This window comes from Tinamus guttatus, unplaced genomic scaffold (genome assembly GCF_059628265.1).
Source record: "Tinamus guttatus ecotype Peru unplaced genomic scaffold, ASM5962826v1 Tinamus_guttatus_pri_ptg000240l, whole genome shotgun sequence".
NCBI classification, from domain to species: domain Eukaryota; kingdom Metazoa; phylum Chordata; class Aves; order Tinamiformes; family Tinamidae; genus Tinamus; species Tinamus guttatus.
The window spans coordinates 4150624-4173370 of record NW_028288774.1 but is presented as its reverse complement, the minus strand read 5'-3'; the positions used below and the strand labels follow the sequence as shown (position 1 = coordinate 4173370).

At 41.5% G+C, this 22747-nt stretch overlaps 1 protein-coding gene across 1 annotated transcript in view; it reads left to right on the top strand.

Moving 5' to 3' along the window:
* Positions 1 to 18365, top strand: part of CAT (catalase) — a 139521-nt gene extending 121156 nt beyond the window's left edge. Inside the window, exon 12 of the mRNA XM_088525756.1 lies at positions 18292 to 18365. Within this exon, the coding sequence (XP_088381882.1) occupies positions 18292 to 18350 (59 nt within the window). The 3' untranslated portion in view covers positions 18351 to 18365. The remainder of the gene's footprint in view (positions 1 to 18291) is intronic.
* Positions 18366 to 22747: the final 4382 nt, after the last annotated feature.

Here is a 22747-nt window from a genome sequence, read left to right as displayed (position 1 = left end):
TTATTAAGTCCACTTGAATCAGCGTTTTATCAAGAGAAATTAAATGCATGTGGAAGAACAGTTGGCACCTTGACCACAAGCTATACCAAGGCTATGAATTTAAATACACAAGCGTTCAGAGTTAGAAATTACTAATGAGTGCAACAGGGCAGAATGAAATAGAGCAGAAAAAACATTTGTGTATGCTTATTCTTTCCAAGATCTTACAGAAATATAGTAAGATAAGTGAAGAGCATTAAAAGGAGTACAGAAAGAAAGCAGAGTATCCACCATCTACCCTAACTTGTCAGAGGGTTGCCATTTCATAAGTAGTCTATTGATTTTTGGCAGTGTAAGAAAAGGGTCAGAACTATCTCCTCAAAATTAGGATCAGTGCAGCTGCAAGAAGCTGCTGCTTGCTCACCCATCTTTCAGGAGAAGAGAGTATGGTTTGCAAATGTCCTGTGTTCTGCCCTGCTCTGGACCAGACGCATGGCGTTTTAGTGTGAAACATTCATTTTCTACTGGAAAATACTGAGGTGAAATTTTGCTTGTTTTCTCTCTCTATATTTTTTTTAATGTTTTAATACTATTCAAAAAGCAGCTGCTGACTCAGCTCTCCTCGACTGTAGCAGCGAGGAGGCATCCTGGAGCGACAGTACTGGAGCCCGCGGTGCTGCCAGGCGCTGCCTCTACACCCGAGGTGACAACCCAGCACTGGCACCATCCGCAAGGTGCTTTAGTCACTCTTAGCACGGGATGTGAATCGGGGTTGACTGCTGTAGATGAAAGGCCCTGTATCCCAATTACTCACTGCTCAGCTATCCAACACACCCAAGGTTTTCAATTTGTAATAAAAACATATTTTGATCTTGATTTTCTGCCTCTCTGGAAGAGGGCTTGGGTAATTTGTTAACCATGAATTAATAGGATTGCTTCTTGCTATACCAAATAGTTCAGGTGTATTTAGAGATAGTTCAGGTGTATTTAGAGAGGTGTATAAATGCATGGCAGCACAGAAACTGGAAACTTCTCACTGAAATCTTTCCCTTCCATTACAGAGAAGTCATTCGAAATCTTAAATGTGACGTAATTTATCTTTTCAACACAGATTTTGGTTAATTGTTGGTGAAATTAAGGTATTAGAAAAAATAACAATTAAGCAGTTCAAGTCAATTGTGGAAGAAATATTCACAAAAAATTATTTGCATTCATATGAAGTGCTTCAGATTAATATTTATTGAATTATGGACTGATAAAAGATTCACTTTGCTATTGTAAAAAGGAAATTGTGCCGACGTGAAGAGTCAGTCATCATAACAGACTGAGAAATGCTAGACCATCCCCAGGAGCTGACCAGAGGTGTCATAGGGAAATATTAGGTGACATGCTTTGAACTTGAAGCAAGACATCCTTAGATGAGCCTTGTATTTGGAGTCAGTACAGCCATGACGGCATTGATCACCCATTAACTCTGTATGACAGCAAAGGATGGTTGCTCATGTTCGGTAGACAGCAAAGCCCAGAAACTCGTTTGCCCTAGGCCACACAGGGAACCTAGGACGAAGTGGGCAGCAGCCCCAAGATGATGGTGACATGGAAACATTCCCCTGTACAGGGAACGGTTCAGATTTCCCATTTGCTTTGTGAGGGGAACTTTTCTAAATTTCCCTATGTAGGTCAAATTACTGCATTTTTTCCGCCATCCCCTGAGCTTCAGGCTGCACATTACAGTGCGGGGCAGGCAGAGGAGGCCAGTGCCTGCTCAGGGTGACGAGAAGGGGCTTAGCAGCAGGAGAACATTCCTGTGGCTTATTGACGTTCATTTGATCTGCTTATTGTTCGTCACATAGAAAGGCACAGCCTAAGTGGAAAACCTGGCAGGTGGGGTGAATTTTGTAAGGCAGTTTGGACTGGGAATGGAGAACTTTACAAATGCAGGTCACAAAGCACTTGAGAGGTTTAAGTATAGCCAAATAGAAAAGCCATTAGGAAAGACGTGTCAAAGAGGGTTTAAGTCACTGTGGAGCTGCCCAGGGCAACGTGCGTCTCTGCGGCCCTTTGGCAAATGCAACGCCGTGGCAGAGGCTGGGCCTCTCGGTGTCCTAGCATTGGTTGCAGGACTATTGCAGGTCATTTTGGAATTAGGCGGCTGAAAACAGCCAGTGTTTGGATGTTTTTTCCCACAGTGACCAAATACCTGGGAGATAAAACTGTGCCTCCCCCTTCGTAATCATGTCCTCAGCCAGCCAACTCCTGTGCATAAAGGGATCGTTTTCTTCATATTTGTCATCATCCTGTGTCTTGACGGTGCACACGGTGATGCGAGAATAACCTTAATGAGAAGACGATAAAGTTGCAAAAGGAGACGGTTTATCTGATTGTATTTGTTTTCCCTCACTGTCCTTTAGAAATAATTATATGTGATTTGTAGTATTTGCTGTAGCCTGGCAATATATATAGCGGCAACAGATCAGATTCAATCTCGGATGAAGCCAGAAGCTAATCAGGGTGTGGGAGAGGCATGCAGACAACATGTTCAGCCCATTTATTCAGTTATGTAATGGCCTTTAAAACATTTTCCATTTATGGTCTCTATTTAATTTACTGAAAGTCACAATGGTTTAATGTAAATTCAAGCCATAACATATTCCAGTCAGCTCAACCATAAATCAGACCAACCTTTGGTTTTCCTGCATTTCTTCTTTTATGAAATAAAAGAAAATCCATTGCCTGCCTTTTAAAATGAGGCTGGAGAAGGTAAATCGCTTTGGTTACTGCACAGAACAAATCAGCTCAACGAGACTTGGTCCTCGCCCATACCACACACCACAATGGTTTAGGTATTGTTCCTTTTAGAGATATTTTCACTCGCCTTTGCATTACCTGGCTTCAGTCATGACTGAAAGAGAAAACATAGTGGAGAAAATCACTTCAGCAGCAGAGCTTTCAAGCTTCCCGTAGTTGGGAACACAGGAAGGCTCTTTTTGCAAGGTTTCCAAGTGTTTCATTAGAGGAGGTTTGGATTGGTGTCTAAATTCGTATGCTCACTGAACTAACCACAACCTTAGCTCTACTGCAAGCAAGTCATAGCAGGAGCCTCAGTAGTGTGAGCTTCCTTGTCTACCCTTGCTGTAGGGACGATTCACTCTGTTCAGACTTTCTGATCATAGGGGTCTAATGTATTGACTGAAAACACCTTTCCATGTGTGTGAAATGTGCCTTACTTGAGCCCCAGGCTCTGCACAGAGGCTCTTTGGTCCCTCCTGCCTCTAGGCCCTGCGCTGGAGCAGGAACCACAGCACTAGCTGCAGAGACTGGGCTTTGGGAAACATAATGACCTCGTTCTTGCTTAACATATCTCTGCCTCATTAGAAGGGCTTAGGAAACCACATATAAAAGATGCTAAACCCTGGGGGTGCCTCCTTTAGTTGCCACCAGAGGCCAGGACAGAGGCCGGGACCCTGCTGAGGTCTCTGGGAACTTTTCTGGGACAAGGGTGGAGGGGATATGGGGCAGCTCCCTTGCTCCCTTCCCTGGCACCTCTGAGGGCTGCCGTGGAAAAAGCTCCACTCTCTGTGGTTTGAACACTGAGCTCCTACTGTTTGGGTCTGAGAGACTCATCCCAAAGTCTGTTGGTTTAAGAGCACAGTGCAGGGAAAGCGCAATGCCGCTGGACCTATTTCTATTTTAATGAAGACAGACTGTACCCTATATTTCTTCTCTGTATTGACTTTATCAGATTGAAATCTGATGGGTCTGGTGTATTTGCAAGAGCCTTGTGTGCATTGTTCTGCTGTTTGGTTTTGATAAAATGTGGTATTGTACTTGATGTTCCTTAGCTACGTCAAACCTTGCCTCATGGCTAATGCATGGCAATAGTCCATACCACAAGTTGTGCAACACTTCGCAGCAAAAATATTGATGCTTCTTGGGGATTAAGTGTGTTATTTCAGTGTGAGTTTAATGAAAGAGAGGAAGGCAGTGTTGGAGGAAGAAAAATTTCACTGTGAAATACATTTTGGCAAGTTGATTATGAAGGGGAAAAAAGCACTCTTTCTTTATCCATTCAAGCATTATGCCCTCGCCAGTTTCTCATATTAAACTCTTTATTTTTTCACTTTTCACTTTTAGTTTCCAGCTGAAGCAAAACAGAAACAAGCACAACAAGAAAGAGCAAAATCTTTTGGCTGGAAGCCCTTCAAATAAGGCACCTAAGCAGGCCTAGAAGAGGAGTTGGCAAAAACCTGTACAATAGCTCGTCTCTTAGCAGATATTTTCAGTTAAGCCTCAAGAGTCTGGGGCTCTGCAAACCAGCCGGAGCTTTGAACACTTCTCTCAGCTGACCAAATTCCTGTAACTCTGCTGCAGTTAGCAGAATGGTAATGGAAGGGAATTGGCCGATTCCGCCCTGGAAGTGCAGGGCAGGGGCCAAGGGAGACGCAGCAATCCTGCTTACAGGAATACCGCCTTGGTCGCTGTGGATCGGGGCGAGATAAGAGCCCTCTCGCAGCCACCCTTTGGACTCTGATTCATGAGCCCTGCCGGTCGTGCCAGGCTGATGGCAGAGGTGGCAAGGGCTGCTCCAGCCGCACCTCTCTGCACCGCGGAGTTATTCCCTGCCAATGGGAGCAGCTCGAGAGCCGAGTACCAGTAGCAGCCATGGGCGGACAAGTCAATGTACATTGCTGTTGTTTCTGTATTAACAGGCTAGGAAACACGTCTTTTTCCCAGAGTGTGTCCAAGTGCCCACAGAACAGCTGTAGGCCAGAGCGATGGGGACACATCACCTTGGCCTGGGTGAGCCCAGCAGGTCAAAAATGGATGTTCCTGTGTTGAGCAACCACCTCGTCGGCAGCGATCACTCCATCTCGGGCTAAAACCAACACTCATACATATTAGAGGAATCTCTACCCACCAGGGTTTGCATGTGGTGTTTTTGCTTATTAAATTCTCGAGTCCTCGGGTCATCATTTGCATTGTGTATCTTCCTCTCTTGGGCTGACAGGTTATGGTAGGAAAACAGTGTGGCTAATTGCTCCGCTATTACCAAGGGCTCCTGAAACAAAATAGTTTGGAAAATAATCTGGAGCAGGTGCTCAGCACATGGCAAGATCAGTTGTCCAAGTAACAGGTACCGCAGCAGTACTGCTGCCTTCTGGTATTGGCCCTGCTAGCTTCTAGCCACTTCAAGGCTGCATTAGGAGCGAGGTACCTCAGATAACCTCCAGAAGTACTTCTTGTAGCTGACGTTGGTTTTATTTGCTGATGTTTTGCAGCGGTTAATCTGCTCAGTGACACAGATTGAAAATCTTAAGCACTGCAGAAAGGTCCTGCTGATACAGTGAAGTCTGGGTATCCTGCAAAGCGCAGCAAAACCTTTTCAAGCCCTACCTGAACACATCTTCTGTTGTGGGATACTGTAATCTCTTCTACTTATTTTAAAAGAACGATATGACTATATCAGATTTTACAAGTTTTTATAGAAAGGCTAGCCATTAAATTCTGTAGGAATTTTCAAAGAAAAATGAGATCATAACGCTTCTGTTATTACTTCAGTACCTTTTTAGCCCTACAGATAATAAGAGAAAGAGAAACCTTAGCTGGTAAGAGCAAGCTGCACAACCCACTGCAGGTTCTGTGCTAAATCTGCCTGTTCCCTTCAGCCCTGGCTGCAGTCCCCATCCACGAAGACCAAACAAGACCGCAGGGGAGGCAAACATAGCAGCAATCAGATAGAGGGCCCCTATGGTTTTAAAAGTAATTACTCATGTTACCTGCAGGGTTTTAAACTCTAAGTTTTGATCTGTTCTAGGGAACTTTGTGGTTGCAAGCAAAACTAGGATAAGTCTAGGAATATCAGAAATGTGACCGAAATTACTCATGAAAAGCTGAAGTGAATTAAAATAAAAATTAATTTTAGAAATCATTCTGAAGGCATTTTAGTGGGTGTTTTATGTTTATATATATGTGAAACATATAAACTGAATGTGAGTGCCCAAATTTAAGGAAAAAACAACTCCAAGGTGTTGCTACCTGAGCCAATCCTGAAAAAGAATTGTCATGATTTTATCCTAAAAGCAAAACTGCAATATTCATGTCAAAGCTGGTCTGTGAAATTTAGTGTGTGATTCAGACAGATGTTCCAAGAAAATGACTTCCACATAATACAGAAATAGTCCAATTACAAATGTGCTGGAAATGGGAGTACTATCCAATTACAGGACCCTATAGTGCAGCAATATTACTTTATGCTAATTGCCTTTGCTGTTAATTCCTTAGAGTTCATTTTGTGTTTACTTTAAAGCAGGCTCATAATAAAGCATGCTCATAATGACCTGACTTTTTATAATTATATGTGTTTACATATTCTATTTCATCGATGCAAAAAAGCAAGAGAAAGAATCATACTTACCAGCAGGCTAAGCAGGGGAAATTAAAAAAAAAAAAAAAAAAAAGGAAAAGATTTCACCAAAAAAAAATCTTATGACAATGGACATTTATCTTTCTATCTGTTGTGATGATCTACATAAATAAATAAGGGTAACTTTCTGCTACTTTGCCTAACACTGTTTTGCAAATGTGTATGTGTTTGTTTGGATTGTGGGTTGTAATTAGGGATTTTCTAGGTGGGGAAGCTGCTGTGCTGTGACCTAGTAATTCATTGGGCAGCCGTTGCTGTCACCTTCACCCCCCATGTGTACACGCTTGGACTGCGGGGTTAATCTAGGCAGTAAAGAGGCTGCAATTACTGCACGTTAAGAGTTAAGGAAAAATTGGTAGTATGCTCTACATTCACCATTATTTTATTGCTCAATTAGTTATCTATGAAGAGAAGCTTTTAACCTGATCAAAGGATGATATTCTCTATTTGAGGGTCCATTTCTCTATTTTCTCTATAGTATTTTTTTCTTTTAAAGGTCCATGCTGTACTGACTTTATTTTAATGTTCCTTAATTGATAATATTTATATCCATAAAAATGCATGGCAAGAATCAGGTAAGAATGATAGGTAAGTGCCTAATGGTTTTGGAGAACGCATTTATATTGCACATATCATGTTCCATCCTTTTCTAGTTGCTATCTTTTAATTGCTTGAGGGAAATATATGTATGTATACACATATACGTATATATATGCATTATATGAAAGAATTAATTAATTTATGCTTCTGAAGACAGTTTTTGGAAAGGAACTCAATATTTTCACTATTTTTAGGAGTATCGTGGATTCAGTTTTCTTAATAAATAGTTTGTTTTCTTTCTAGAGGTTATGAATCACATTTTATGCTTCTTAACTAGTAGTTCATGAATAATCAGTCATGCAAAGCTGTCACACTTGGTTAAATAGCAGTCCTGTTTTTACTACTTCAGTCCTTTATATCTTTAATTATCTTTATTTAGCTGATATAAATCATTCTCGAATGCCTGCTCTCCTGGGCAGCCCTGCTTTTGCACGTATTCTGCAAAGTACTGATAATACTTCTGGAGGAAGTGCAAACCGTAATGACTGCATCTCTTTTTTTTGGCCTGGTTATGGAAATCTTTTCTGTGCTTCTTGATTCTTTTATCCAGAATAAACTTTTCTGACTGAATGTCTTTTTTTTTTTCTGCTCTTTCTTAGACGTATTTCATTGCATTGATGCAAAAATGCATTGCTTGCATTCTCCTCTAAGTATATGCGTTTTAGTTTCTTTTATGCAACATCCCTTGTAAGAATATGTTTCTCCAGCACTTTTCTTTCTGGAACAAATCTTTGTGGGTACAATGCCTGAAATGGGATAGTGGGAGTCTTCTCCCCTTCTGTTTGTCGCTGCCTTTGTGCTCTGCAGTGTCTCAAGAGCTTTGGATCCAAAACTCCTCCACACAGTCAGTCTCTACTCAACATCAAGATACTCTTTTAGTTAAGAAAGCCATTCATGCAGAAAGGCTTTGATAACTTCATGGGATAAACATTACTGTCATAACAAATGCCTGGAAAAGCCATTTGGCTAACAAACCGTCTCAATCAGACAGTTGTAATGAAGAAGTGATGATGGGTTAAAGTTGTAGTAAATAGAAAAGCCAGTTGAAGACTGCCAAAATGCATTCTGGCTAACACGAATGTTGCTTTCCATTTATTTTCTCATAATCTATCTGTCACAGTGGACAGACAGATTTGCTAATGGCAAATGTCTGCAAATTAAATGCTACTAATTCCCCCAAATGAAAGGAGCATGTCTTGATGCAAAAAGATAATTAGACTCTAAAAATTGTTTTGCAAATGTCTGATGGAAAGACAGACAAAACTGAAAGAAGTTAAACTAGCTGGATTGTTTCAGAATGATAATTTATTTAGATCTATTACCTCTAATTGTCTCCTCTTTTTTGCATATGTATTATTATATAGACGTGTATATATGAATACATACAAATGATTATAGCTAGGAAGATGGAGTCAGGTGTGCTTTATTTATAATCCTGTCACAAGCTTGTGGCCTAGGAAAGGTATTTCACGTCCCAGTGCTTTGGACTAAGCAATATGTGAAGATGAGAAGAGCTTTCCCTCTCCCTTCCTCCTTGTCCCCTCCAGCTTTCACCATATCTGTTTTCCAAATTTTCCCTTGAAACTTTTGGCTCATGACTAACATGGCAACATCCCTAAAAACAGTAGCTCCCATGAAAATACCTGCTACGGACAGGCTGCATAATGTCAGGCATATCAACATCTCATTAGCACCCTAAGCCTGCGGTGCGTCGCCTGACATCAGCGCCGCATGCAACCCGACTGGCAGAGGCTGCTGTTCTTGCTGGTCTTGCTTTCGCAAATTCCTCTTTACGTGGTCATTGCCAACTGCACAAAACTGATACGCCTTTTTCTTTTATGAAACAAAGGGGATATTATTGGACCGACTGCTGATAACAATATGTTGTTATTTGCATATCTAAATGCTGGCTTGTGAGTAAGAGCTGTCAGCTTGGGAATGGGTGGGTTTCTGTTAAAATGACTCAGAGTGTCGCTCTGCTTCGTATGGGAGCTTGGGTGAATAAGAGTCACGGAGGAGCCTCTTGTAGGTGTTCAGAAAGGCAGGAGACAGTGTTCTCAGGGTGAGAAAACCTCCATTGCTCAGTATGCAGGAATAAAGCCTTTGTTTGCTCTAATGTGAGTTTTTTTGTGGTGCTCCACAAGAACCTCGATATTTTTTTCATGAAAGAATGTTTCAAAAAGTTTCATAGAAGCTTTCCTCATTTTTTAATTAGTTTTGGCACTTCAGAGCCTCAACAATGTCAAAACTTACGACTCCGGCCAAGTCTGCTCCTTTGGCTTTTCTAATGCAAATGTGCCATCTTCTCCAGGCCTGAGACAGTGCAGCTGGCAGGATTAGTTATGCCCTGATCTGCATATGCTACTCCTTTGGTTCCAGTCCACTTCCAGTGAAGGGCAAACCCTTCATTCTCTTCTCTACCTCTTGGTCCTCCACTTTTTTAGCAATAAACATCAATGCTCCCTGCTGCTGCTCCTGTGAGGTTTCCAGCACATAACATTTCTTCCCAACTTGCTTGTAAAGTTGCTGCTTTGCACGTTATACTGGGTCCAACAGTGCTAGTCATACAGGGCAGGGATGATATACTGCTTATTTATTTCATTGCTTACAGATCAGCCTCCAAATTAAAGCCTGGTGCCTACGCAGGCCCTCAGGAACCTTTAAAGGGAAAATCCTGAGTAAAAATCAAAACACCCCAAACTCTTTATGACCTGTAGTCCTGTTCCTTGTTAAACAGGTGTTTCTGACACTGGAACTTCAGGTACTTTTTACACCTGCTCCAGGCTTTGGAGATGGCCCAAATCTGCTTTGAGAAGACCCTTCTAAGGCATACATATGTTTTGCTGAGCCATCATGTTGTATGTCCATGGGCTCAATGCTCTCCATCACTTCCTGGCAAAAGGGTCCATCCTTCCTGTTCCTCTGAGGAACAGGGACCTTTTGCCAAACCTGAGAACTCTCCACCCAGGGGAAAAAAAATAATCTGGGGAATTTCTATCAATGTGGCAGAAGAGGATGCTCTGCTTTTAGCTTAAGAGAAGATGCCACCATGGTTTGCCTCGGCTCAGATGAAGGACATGGTTTCTGTGCCCATCATACCCATATTATTCCCAAGTTTCATTTTTGTGGGAGAGAGTCCTTGAGGTGACATGCAGAGACAGCAGTTTCACCCTGCTCTGAATTTGCATGTATATAACAGTGTCTGCAATCTGTTTAAGGGCTCAAAAACTCCCTTGTCAATGGTGTGTATATACGTGCCTATCCCCAGCATAGCAGTCCATAACAGCAGGATTAAGAATCCTGGTATAGTGGTGCTTTTGGTCACAGCCCTGGCAATCAAGCAATGGAGGTGACCTATCTGACACTTCAGGAACTGCAGAAAGAAAAAGATTAGGGGTAAAATAAAAAAGTGAGGAATAAACAGCTGTACGCAAACCCCCATCATTCACCGGATCTTCTCCCCTGTGCTCTTAGTGCCTGCAACATCCATGCCTTTCCCCTGGCACTCTCACTCTAAAGGGACGAATGAAAACATGGGACCTAGTTTGTTACTTTGCTTAGTGGACACATTCCTGATCAATCTCTGGGAGATGTTTCCTGCCCTAATATCTAACAAAGCTAATCACGTTTTCATGGTCTACTCCGCATTTCATCGTTCCTCAGGCTGTCAGAGTAAATTGGAAAAGTCACCATGTGAGCACTTCTACAGATAACTCCTCTTCTTTTCTGTGTACCAGACAGGTGATGGACATCTCTGTTTTAGTAGCGCCTTTTAAAGAGGTAGTCCAGTTGGAGCTGGCGGGGTTTGTGGCATGGTTGAAGAGTCAATCTGTGGCTGGTGGCTGCTCTCAGGTCTGCCTCTTCCTTAGCCACCCGGCCAGAAGGCATCTTTAGTTTCTGCAAAGTAACCATGAGCAACTCTGCAGACCACTAAAAGCTCTTAGCGTGATGCATGAGCCAGGGTGGGCTACAGGAAGGCATCATTGCTGCCCCATAGGAGGACAGAGAGGTGTGAGAGGACAGGGGACATCTCACAGCTGTGCTGCGACTGGCCCAAGAGTGCAGCAGTGAGTGCCAAGCGATTTAGGGCAGCTGAGCACTCCAGGTGCTGTGCTGAGTTAGAGAGGGGGAAGCAGGTAAGTAGGCTCTGCTGAGCCACGTGGAGAGCTTTGATCCTGCAGCTCCCCTCGGATGGGCTTAGGTGGTGATTGTGGCTGCGTGTACAGCCTGGATCAGTGCCCAGGTACTTCCTGTGGTTCCCTCTGTGCTGGGAGAAAGGCATCCTCCAGGAGGACATCCCTGTGCTTCAGGGGCAACTTGAGCAACCTGGTAAGAGTGGGTGTCCTAATTGTGCTGCAGAGCTTGTGGCAGGCAAGCCCTCTGTAAGAGCATTTGAGTGCTAGGAGAAGATGTAAATGTATAGTGATGTAAAGCAGTGAGTGCTGCCTTACTGCATGTGCAGGGGAGGATTTGGCTAGCTCTAAGTGGGGAGCAGTGCTCCAGGCTCCTCTGGTTTGCATGCTGGCTGCTGTTGTGTGCGGAGAGCCAAGTGCTCTTGACTTCTCCTCTCTGCTGTGCTCCAGAGCAGGCCTGTCTCACAACGCCCCGCAGGTGCCCCGGCACACAGGCTGTGTGAGCAGCTGCAAAGATGAGTTCTCAGAGCTCAGCGAGGGCAGCCCGTAGGTGCAGCCCTTAAACCTCCCTGGTGTGCGGGGTGAGAGGGCTCTGGCCTGGGCTGCAGGCAAGATCGAGCAGCTGATGATGCCCTCTAGTGACTGCCCAAAGAGGATAGGAACGAGGAGCCACTGCCACGGCTTATTATTATTATTATTCCTTTTTTTTTTTTTTCTTAGTTTAAGACCTGTGATGGCAAAGAACTAAACTTCTATTTTTTTTTCCTTTGCTGCCAGACTGAATGCAATTATAGTGTTTATTGCAGCAGCACGTGAAGTTGCTTTCTCAAACCTTTTGTTAAAGAACGGTTTGTATACAAGAAAGCATATAGCTCTATTAGTTTGCTCATAAATGAATTTGCTCATTAGCTTGCTTATTTAAACAAAAGTACTAACTTTTCATACAAACATGTGTGATCATGTTATCACTGTTTCCTTGCCATGAGACGGCCTGAAAACAATGTTAAAGAATACAGTAACTGGATCTCTTCCCTGCAGTTAGTCGATTTTGTCTAACTTCTCAGAAAGTCTATATGGTTTCTTGGATTTTTCTTGCCGAGTTGGATGGAATTTGGATCAGGCATTTTATAAGACTTTTGTTAGCTATATCGGCAGCATCCTCTGAACCAAAGAGATGAGTTCTTTGCAGGGAGTGCAGGAATGATTTGTGTATGTATAAAAGGTTGAGAATCGCCAGCTTTTCATTCAAAAGAGCTCTAATTTGCTCAAGCCCTCCCTTAGCTATGCCCCTGGATTTTCATTGAGCCCTTCCTTCTAGAGAAGTGGTACAGTTTTATTGCATTATTATTATTTTTTTCTCTCTCACTCCCGCCATCTATGACACTTTTTTGCTGTCCCTCTAAATAGAAAGGAGATCACTGTGACTTTTTTTTTTTTTAACACTACTTCTATTCACTTTCTACCTCCTGAAAAGAAAGCCTCTTTTCTGAGATCTATTACACATGTGCATATTAGTTAACCCTTGCTCCTGGATTACAACTGTGTCTCGCTTGTTGGTATCTAATCCCTTGGGAAAGGCACTCATTGGTATGAGCATTGTGTGTGTTTTTTCTGCCCCCCCAAAAACATGACAATCTAACAAAACTTGCAGATCATCTCCTAGGTAAAATTATAATAGCTTTGTGGTTGTTTCCTTTCTGGCTTGGCCCCAGACAGAGATGAAGAAAGGGGGAGAAGAGGATAACCCTTCTGTGTTCCACAAATGAGCTGCCATCCTGTGGCACAACTGCTGTGCTTCTTACTAGTTCACTGAAGATGTGCAAATGACTAGGTGTGATAGTGTGATGGTAAACATAAATATTTTACCTTTTTCCATGTCCTCATCTTCCTGGTTTGCTCCATTCCTTTTGTCTCCAGATACCTAGTCTGCAAGATGCCTAGGTGAGGACTGTCCTCTTGCAACATGGTTTTCTCCTGGCTCAGCCTCAACCTTAGCCCTAGCTGCAGCCCCAGGATTAACACTGTGTCAATGAGAGGTGAATGACTTGGAGGTGGCTAGCAAAAGGAACAGAAGTTGTAGGGAAAAGAAAAGCGAGAGGTATCCATGTTCCTTACTGAGCCACATTCCCGGTGGCTCAGTCCTGCGCCCTCCTCCCAAGGGCTGGGAGAGAGAGACAGTGAGTTTGCGGGAGGTGAATGATAAGGAGAGGGAGAAAAAGGGTGTTGGAAATGAGACCGCTGGAAAACAAGCACATAAAGATATCTGAGTGTTTCATCTTGGCTGTCACTTGCAAGTGACCATCTGAAATACTCTGAGGGTATTAATTAGATTAGCAACGAGAATGCAGGGGGTGGAAAAGTGGGACAATCTGTTTGTGTTATGCCTGTCAGCACATATGATCTCTGTGTTAATTCGGGGAGGCGTCTGTTTTGCCACTTACTGAGTCCTGGGTGTTCCTTAGAGGTGCTCTGAGGGGAAGCAGATGCACTTCAGTAGGAATAACACTAATCTATATTTTACTGCTTGCAGATTTAAATTGGGAGAGGGTTCAAACTGTGCTAGATGCTGTACTAAAAGCTCCTGTACTGATACTGCATCTTGCTCCTAGGACTTCCCCTGTGGGATGCTAGAGTGAGTTATTAAATACATGGAGGTGTCTCCATCTGCTTGGTGTTCAGAATCCTCGAGTAAGATGGTCAATTGTCAAAGTTAATCCTATGAGCAAAATCATACTTTGGGGGATACAGACTGTCTATTTGCTTTGTGTTTAGAGATCCCTAAAAGCTAGACCTGATTTGTTGGTGCCACTATTTTGATATTTTGAACCTTTTTCGGTTTGGTTTGATATTCGGTTTGATATTTCGAACCTTTATAGTCACACAAAGTTTCTGAATGACGGACTGAGTTCATGCAAGTCCTGAAGGAGGAGAAAGCAAGCCTCTGCTGATCAGCTGAAATAAGCAGGTCTGTTTAGGACAACCTTTGCGCAAGTCTAAGGCACTGATATATATTTTCATTGGCCTTCCTGTCTGTGCTTTGGGACCTCCCTTCAGTAATTACTCTGGCCACTGGGAATTGTATTTCTTAAGGATATGCCTACAGCTCCCCTAGAGGACTTTCTCAGTGTGTTGTTTCCTCACATTACAGCTGTTTGAGATACAGGGGCAGCACCCTACACCCGCATATCTGCTCAGGGAGGGGGTCAGAAACAGTGATGTAGAAGCAATTGGCCCTCCCCAGGTATGGGCCAAATACTGGAGCAATGATTGATAATAGCCAGAGGAAACGTCTTGCTGCCCTGTCCTTTCTCCCCAGGAAAGAAGAAAGACCTCCTTTAACGAAGTGGCAATGATTTCCACTAAGAGGTGCTAGGGTAGGCAAATTACTAGGATAGATGTTGAACTTACCCCACTCCAAAGGCTTATCAAAGGTTTAATGTCTTGTATCTTCCGAGTTGAAAACTGTCTTTCTGAATGCTTGCAGTCTTACATTTTGTTAAGTATAAAGTAGTAATCTTTGCAGATTGGGTCTCTTTAAAGTATCTTGGCTTGGCTGTTCAAAGTCCATCACTTTGTAATTTCTTGATTTTTTTTTTTTTCCTTCATTCTTCTCCCAGATGTAGTTTCATGGGTCAAAATCAACTTTAATATTTTCTTAAGGCCATCCTACACCGTCTCAGCTACATTTTTAACTAGAAATGGCATTTGCTGCTGTTATAGTGATCATCTTAAGTCCACTTACAGGGTCTTCTTGGACCTCAGGCTGAGAAACTGCTTTAAAGGAATCAACAAAACTTGCTAGATATTGCAGACCAGGTCTTTAACCTCTGCTGTTCCTGTCGTTGCACCATTGCACTTATCAGAATTTCAGCCTCTCAGTTGTTAGCACAGGCTAACTTCTTTCAATACAGAGCTTTTTTTTTTTTTTTTTTTTCTTCCCCCTCTCCCACTCTATTTGGCCCATGAATGCCAGGAAAGAAACTAGCTTTTGCCTGGTAGTGATTATTTAACCCCTGATTGTTCACAACTGCTGCTTTTTCCCTTTTCTATCTTGTGAGCATTTTGACTTGCTTCCTCTTGAGGACTTTGCAACTTCCTAGACAAGGCAGCCTCATCAATTTTAACCTTTATCAGGTTATACTTTTAGATCACTTCCCTACAGTTACTTTTATTGCTTAGAGCTCCTTCGGTTATTTTAGCTAAGTGTTGCAGCTAAGGCAAAATAGCATAGAAAATAAACTCAAAAGTTTGAGCTAGGAAAAATAAAATTGTCCACAGTATTTAAGTAATATTTGATGTTTTTATGATGTATTTCATGTGCCAGTAAGTCTTCAAAACTCCTGGTTTTGTGCAAAAAAAGCAGTCGTCTTTTCTTACCATTCTTAACCTGACTATAACCATGGAAGGATGTAGGGCTGCATGATGATGCTTGTACTGGAGAGCTTGTATTTTGAATGTAATATAAGAAATGTCACCCAGTCACAGAAAAGGAAAACAAAATTAATGGGTCAGTTTTTCCAACTTCATACTAAGCAAAATTTAGACCATGTCAGCAATTTAGCCTTTTTTTTATAGATATCACAACTAAAGAAGATGATAAAATGTGTGAATGAGTGAAAATTTTAATTTATTGCTTTTTGTGCTACGTCTGAAAACTGGATTAGCCAGCAGGAGGTTAGTGACTAAAGCCTTTCCAAGGGAATTGGCAGTAGACGAATCCTACATTTAAACCAGTTGTTCTTTGTCTGTTGATATATCACAAAAAGGCTGAAAGGAATAGGTCTGTGCAGGTAGTGAATTTGGCTGCAAAGCCTTGATGACTGGTGAGGGTATGCAGAAGGGCAAGAGCCTATATTGGATTTGCATAACTGACAGTTGAAAAAACAGCACTTTCAATTATAAGCCGAAAAGATAGTGTACAAGAAACACTGAGATAGAGATTCCTTTAATCCTACACTCAGTCACATGATGGAACAGGACCACACTTTGAGCCAATCTGATCTTCTTCCCATAGATATGGAATTCTGCTGCGATTCCCTAATTGCTGTGGAATGCTGGTAATAACAAGTGGGGTTTATCACTTCATCTGCATTTTACAGTATTAGAATATTTTACATTTCTTTAGTCTCATTTACCATGGGGAATTTAAGTTACCTGACTAATGAAGCCACATGACCAATATTCATGACTAATATTCCCTTTTCAGGAGCATATTGTAAAGGTTAGGAATGCCTGAAAATGTATTGCAGCCTTCAGTTAGTTAGAGCTATTTACTTTAACTCTAAAACTATCTTTATGGCTTGTGCAAAATTCTTCATCCCTGCTTCCAGAAGTTTGGACCTGCTCTGAAGAAATTCACATCAGAAGTTTCTTTAATGGTCTAAACACAAAACAAGCTTTTTTAGGCTTTCAAAATTGTAGTATATGCGCTCAAAAATCTTAAACTTTAAAGAAATACTCAAGAACTTATGTGTATGCTGAGAACATAGTGAATCTCTTTCCCTTATGCTTATTTTGTGGGTATAATTCTGGCTCTCTGAATGCTAATGTGGTTGTTAAACTATGGACTACACATTCAACGATTCCTTCCAGAAGCTGCTTCTGCAACGTAAGGCATTCACCTGCTCCTTAGCTGATGGCACTGAGATTTGAGCTAAGACTTACATTTACTCAAATTTGTAACGGTATAAAATCAAATTATTTATGAATACTTTTTTAGTGAAATGTACTTTTTTTTAAAAGCTTGATTTCAGTTTCTCAGAGTTAAGACTTAAGGTGGTAGCTCTTCTATTGCTTTCCCCTGGTGAGATTTTTCTATAATATTGAGTGAAAGTGTGTCATGTTGACTAATTCTAAATGCTGTATTATTTACCTATTCTTTCATTCACAAAGCATAAAATACATGCTCGGTCTGGATGCTGATTACTGGACAGTAGCAAGGAATACACAGTAGCAAGTACAAGACAGTGGCAACTGAATACACAAAAAAGATAGAGATTTTTCTGTTTGCCTTGAATTCTCTCTGAGGAGGTGTTTCACATAAAAGAGTACACAGTATGGGCAGCACAATTGGTCTGTCCATTACACTTAAGTGTGCAGACCATGTAGTGCCTGTTGAGGAAGAGGAAACAATTTCTAATTCCATGAACATTCACTTTCCTAGTAGCACAGTTACTCTTATTTCTATAAATGCATTATACATTATGACCCTAAAAGTATAAATTGGACTCAAAAAAGAGGAAGTTTTGGATGGAATTGCAGCAAGGGGTTGGTGGGAGCTTGGGATGCTGGAGCTGCCTGACTTCTTGTTTCTCCCCATCACCTCCCAGTTATTCTGGAGGATCTACACTGAAATTACCAACTCCTTTCCCACAATTTATGGGCCATGCAAAGAACACTACTGATCCGAGCTGGACTGGAACAGTTATTTATCCGCTTAGCTGTGGGAGATGACATTATTCCAATTCCTCCTTGTGGTCCTGGCTGTACTTCACCAGTTTCTGCGCCGGTGCCTGTACGCGCGATGAACCTATCGCAGCAGTGGTTTAATGGGTATAAACAATCAGGCAATTATAAATCAATGAGCTCTGTAACTCTGGCATTATAATAATTACATTTTAAAAGACATTACTTAGTTACAACTCAGAGATTATTTACAGACAATAATTAAGGTCAAATGGACTTCCTCCTGTTACACAGAGTATTTGTATGAGCAGCATGTCAAGCAATAATTAATTTAAGGCAAACCTAATTGCATATTGTACTGAAGCGTGTCATTAGCCTAGAGAATAGGATCTCGTATCCATGTGTCTATCGTTGGTTATATTTTAAGCAAAAAGTTTTTTTTGTTGTTTGTTTTTTAAAAAGTGTATTGGCCAAATATGTCTCACCTCTGTGTGCTTCAGGGTTTTTTATTTAGCCCACAGGAAAGGGAATAAAGTAACAGGAAAAGGTGTGTGGCATATTCTGTAGATTAAGCAATCTTATGAGGAAAGAATAAATGGGGAAAAAAATAGCGCAATCTTTTTACAGGATGCTTCCATACAGTATATTTCCCAGTGCTTTGTCTGGTCTAGTTTGCAAAGATGCAAATTATGTCAGTTTTATTGCTTCCCTTAGGGGAGATTATTCCAGTCTAATAGCATTCAGAGTTAGGAAATTTTACTGATGTTCAAGTTGTTTTTCTTTACCTGACTTTACCCCATTGCTCCTAGTCATAAACTCCCAGAGGCAATTCTAGGCAGTTCCTCTGCTTCCTGGGTGTTCTGAGCCAAGCAATACATAGGATTTCTTTTAATCTTTTATCAGTTGGGCTAAGCGATGGACACTCAGACTTCTAGTCTTGAACACAGTCTAATTTCTGCTCTTGTTCATGCGTATGCCCATGTCCACGTGGAGGTAGGCCCACTTGCTAGTGGGTCACACAAGATGATGTCCCACCCTTTGTACTTGTTGGGTGATGGAGCACGCTTTAGAAAATGGAATTCTCTTCCACTTAATGGCATGGAACAAGCAGCACTTGTTAACAAACATCCTGGTTACTGTGCCCCATGTTTGCTCATCTGGATGATGTTTGACCTGTCCTCTCCCTGAAGGGCCCTGCCAAATTCTCCTGATGTTGTATTACCAGCACAGGCCTCCTGTGTCTCATAGCTGTTCACCTGGGTAACTCTGTCACCTCTTAGTGCCCTTTCCTGAAACAGGATCAGTGCATTTCAGCTTTGGCAGACTTGGTTATTCCCTTGGCTTTGCAGCCATCCTGACTGGAGGTGACACCGATGAAGAGATAATACCCTTCCTTTTTGGCAGCAGCAAGCGTAGTGCACAAGCTTCTTTCCAGGCTGACAAGCTCTACTTCCTTAAATCATTCAAAGTCATCTGCCTGTTGTTCTTGCTCTCCCAGAACCAACTTCCTGGGCCTGGCGTATTTGTTGAAGTGGGATTCTCAGCTTTAGGCTCAGTTTTCTAGCTAAAGTGCTAGAACACTAAAGATGAGTGTTGAAGGTCTCTTGCAGACCGTTCTGCTTTCCATGTTCAAGGCTGGTGTTCCCTCCCTTGCTGCTGGTGGTAGCTGTGGCAGTGCAGTGTTCAGTGATGAGCAGCTTGTGATCTGGTGCATCCTCTGCCTCCGTGTATTCAGAGAGGTTCTCCAGGTAGTCATCCCTGGTTCTCTTCTTGTAGAGCTGAACCCTTCTGCGTAAGAGCAGTGTGTTGCGCTCGAACCAGTTATGAAACTGCAGTCAATTTTTCCTTCAGATCATCTCTAATGTCCTTATTGATAACTAATCAGTTAGGATCTCTTCCTGAGGCTGTGCTCCAGTATCTTATTCAGAGATGAGGATTTGTAAAATCTAGTTGTAGTATTCCAAATTTCAAAAGAAGAGTGTGAAAATACTATGAAATAAAATCAAATCTGGTATTAAAGTTGCAATACTTTTTAATAGGGAAATTTAGCATTAGTTTATAAAGCAATATATATGAAAAAGTAAACATAATGCCTGCCTTATGAACAGATGCTATGGAAAAATGACTTGACATGTTCTTGCAATATAAAACTTCCAAATAAGTGGGATGAAATATTTCACACAAAGGCCACCTATGAAGCCATTTCACTTAATAACAAAATGAAGTGGCTATGTTCCAAAGCTCCTACATTTGTTTTTCACTTCACAAAAAATGTGTTTTACAATAAGATTATTTTTGTAGGGGCGTATGGGTATATCTGGAACTCAAACTAAGTGGGGGATACTGTAATAATCTTTAGCATAAATATTTCAAAGGGGGCAAGACTTTTCAAAAAGCTTGGCTTTCATTTAAGAACAAAAATAACTAGCAACATGCTTAGCATTTTAGCGCGTGTGGCTTTGGGCACTTCTAAAAATTTGCCTATAGAGGCAGATGCTGAATATTTGAAGAAAAGACTATCCTTGAGCTCTTTAGAAAATCTGGCTACATTTTAGACAAATGCCTGTTCTATGATCTGTTGCACTTTGATACACCAAAGCTTCACGTGCTATTTGATGAACTGCTTGTTGTCAGATGTTTATCAGTTGTTAGCTGGCTTTAAAAATAAAAGCAGAGGGGGGTATCTCTATATTTTGTAGAGATGTAGATAGACTTTGTATTTAGAGGAGGATAGATTTAATGCTCAGACATAACAGTTTTGAGCAGCCAGCCAATGAATTAATCAAACTTGTTGGTCCTGAGAGGACCTGGAGCACAGAGTCCAAGCACAGGCCTGGAGAGCCCTGTGCACATTCCAACCCTTACTTGCACCGAGGCCGTATAGCTCTGCTAGTGTTACCAAGAAATATTTGCATATGTTTTTTCTACTACCGACTGGGGAGAAAATGCTATTGCCTTTTATGGTGACGCAGGGAATGAACAGTCAGTTTGTAATGTACATTGAAGATAGGGACTGTAATTCATAGCACTGCAGAATAAATTACTGCCAATAAAAGAATATGTACAGCTGGATGAACCTAATATCTTAAAGTGCTGATTTGTAAATATTATAAACAATTGCCATATTTAAAATCAAATTCAGGTTTAGCACACAGCTCACGAAGACTTCTGGATGGCATTCATGTTTTCCAGGTTATGCTGCTATGAGGCATCATCTATTTTTTCAGTCCTGCAACTGCCAGTAGTGGGAACCTGGAAACTCTTTACTGGCCTCCCACTTTCTCCAATATATCTGAAGTGATTAATACCCATTGCGTGTTTAACAATGACAAATTTGTAGCCATGTAGAATTTACGAACATATATATATATATATATGTATAAAAACTTATTCATGTCCACATTGGACGGACAGCTGTACCCGCAGGTGTCCTAGGACTGCTAATTGAAGTACACCCTGCTCCAAACTCTCATGTGGTCAGCTGGCAATGCCTGAAAGGGTGCTATTGTGTCCCTTTTCATCCTCTTTCTGTATGCAAAAATGGCTCAGTGTTATGAACATCTGCATATCTAACTGCACTTGAGAAGGATATTAAGTACACAACAGTAGTAATAATTTACAGCACTAGACGGTTAGCTTGCTTTCATATAATCTACTAGTCTTATCCTGATTAATCAGTATTTAATTCTGCATTCCACATCTCTATTGACCTTAAAAAATATTTTTGCTACCAATCAGAAAATTGCATACAGGAGGAATTATTTGAGATCTTATTTGGATGATTAATTGCTTTGCTTTGCAGCTCAGTGGGAGGGATAAACAGTTTTCAATGCATCTCTCGAAGTTATATGAAAGGGTTTTCTGAGCCACAGAAGTGGCAGAACTGACTGGATGCAGTGCTCTAGGCTTCACGATAGAAGAAGACATCAATACTTCTAAAAAGTTGTTTGTTTATTGCTCAGCTTCTTTCCAAAGACTGTACAAGAGATGCCTAGATATAGCAGCAAGGAAAAGATATGATTGTGTAATAGATATGGTTTAGGTTGAGTTTTAATCTTTACTGAATCTTCTCACTAAATAGTGAATGATATGTGGCTGATGGAAGAGATATAGGAAAGAAAGAGCAGCTGGTGTTTTGACTGATCCTATAATATTATAATTATGTTTGTAAACTTGTGCCAAGTGCTCTAACAACTCCAGCTAGGTTTTATTTTATGTGCATGTAAATAAATAGAAGTTGTGGTTAATTTCCCTGTTTCCTGAAATAAGAGTTTATATGTGTTAGTGAAAACAATGTTAATTGAGACCTAGAAAAAGACACCTAACACTGGAACTGAGCAGCTAAAGTAATGGGGTGCTTGAGAGGGTGACTGAGCATCTAGAAATAAGGTGAATTCTTATCTGAATTCACTTCAGATATATTGCAGGTTATTTATTGACTGTCAGAAGTCTGGGTGTGTGTTTTTAATAAAAACATGAAAGCCAGGAAATGACTAAATACAGTTTTCAAATCCATATGGCACGAACACATAGTGCAGGCAAGGTCTGGAGCTAGCATGGCTGTATATCGCATGGGTGAGCTGCTAATCATTTGAAAAATGCATTATAAATTCATGGCAGAAGTTAAGCAGTAGCAAATGCATAGCTAAATGTATAAGGAAGAGACTGAACGTAAATGAAGTGGTGGTGGGGAGCGGATGCATATGAATTTTGTGATTCAGCTGCTCGAAAGCTTGGCTGCAGCAGACTTCATCCCTTGCCACACCGCATCAGTAAGGGCAATCTGGGCAACTGATCTGGCCCAGGTTCAAACCTGTGGTTAAGGGCGACTGGTGGGGGGGAAGTCCCTGACTGATGGGAAAGGGAGGCTCCTGGCCAGGACACAGGACTTATGGATGGAGAGTCAAAGCTGGAACTGCATCCAGGAAGTATCTGGAGAAGTGGGGTTAGGGCATGGAGGGGAGGAGAGAGGTCATGGCAAGCACACCCACAGAGCTCTAGGAGCTCTTTAGTTATTTCATTCTTATGAGATTATTAAACATCTCAATTTAGATCTAATTTCACTCAAACATAAGTAAAATCAGATATAACCAACATGGTATTATCAGCTCGCAAGTAACTGTTTCTTCCTTCCTTGCTTTTATGCTTTCTGTGGAGAGAAGTGTAGGCTGCCTTAGATTCAGTCTTATGGAAAAGAAAGTCACGC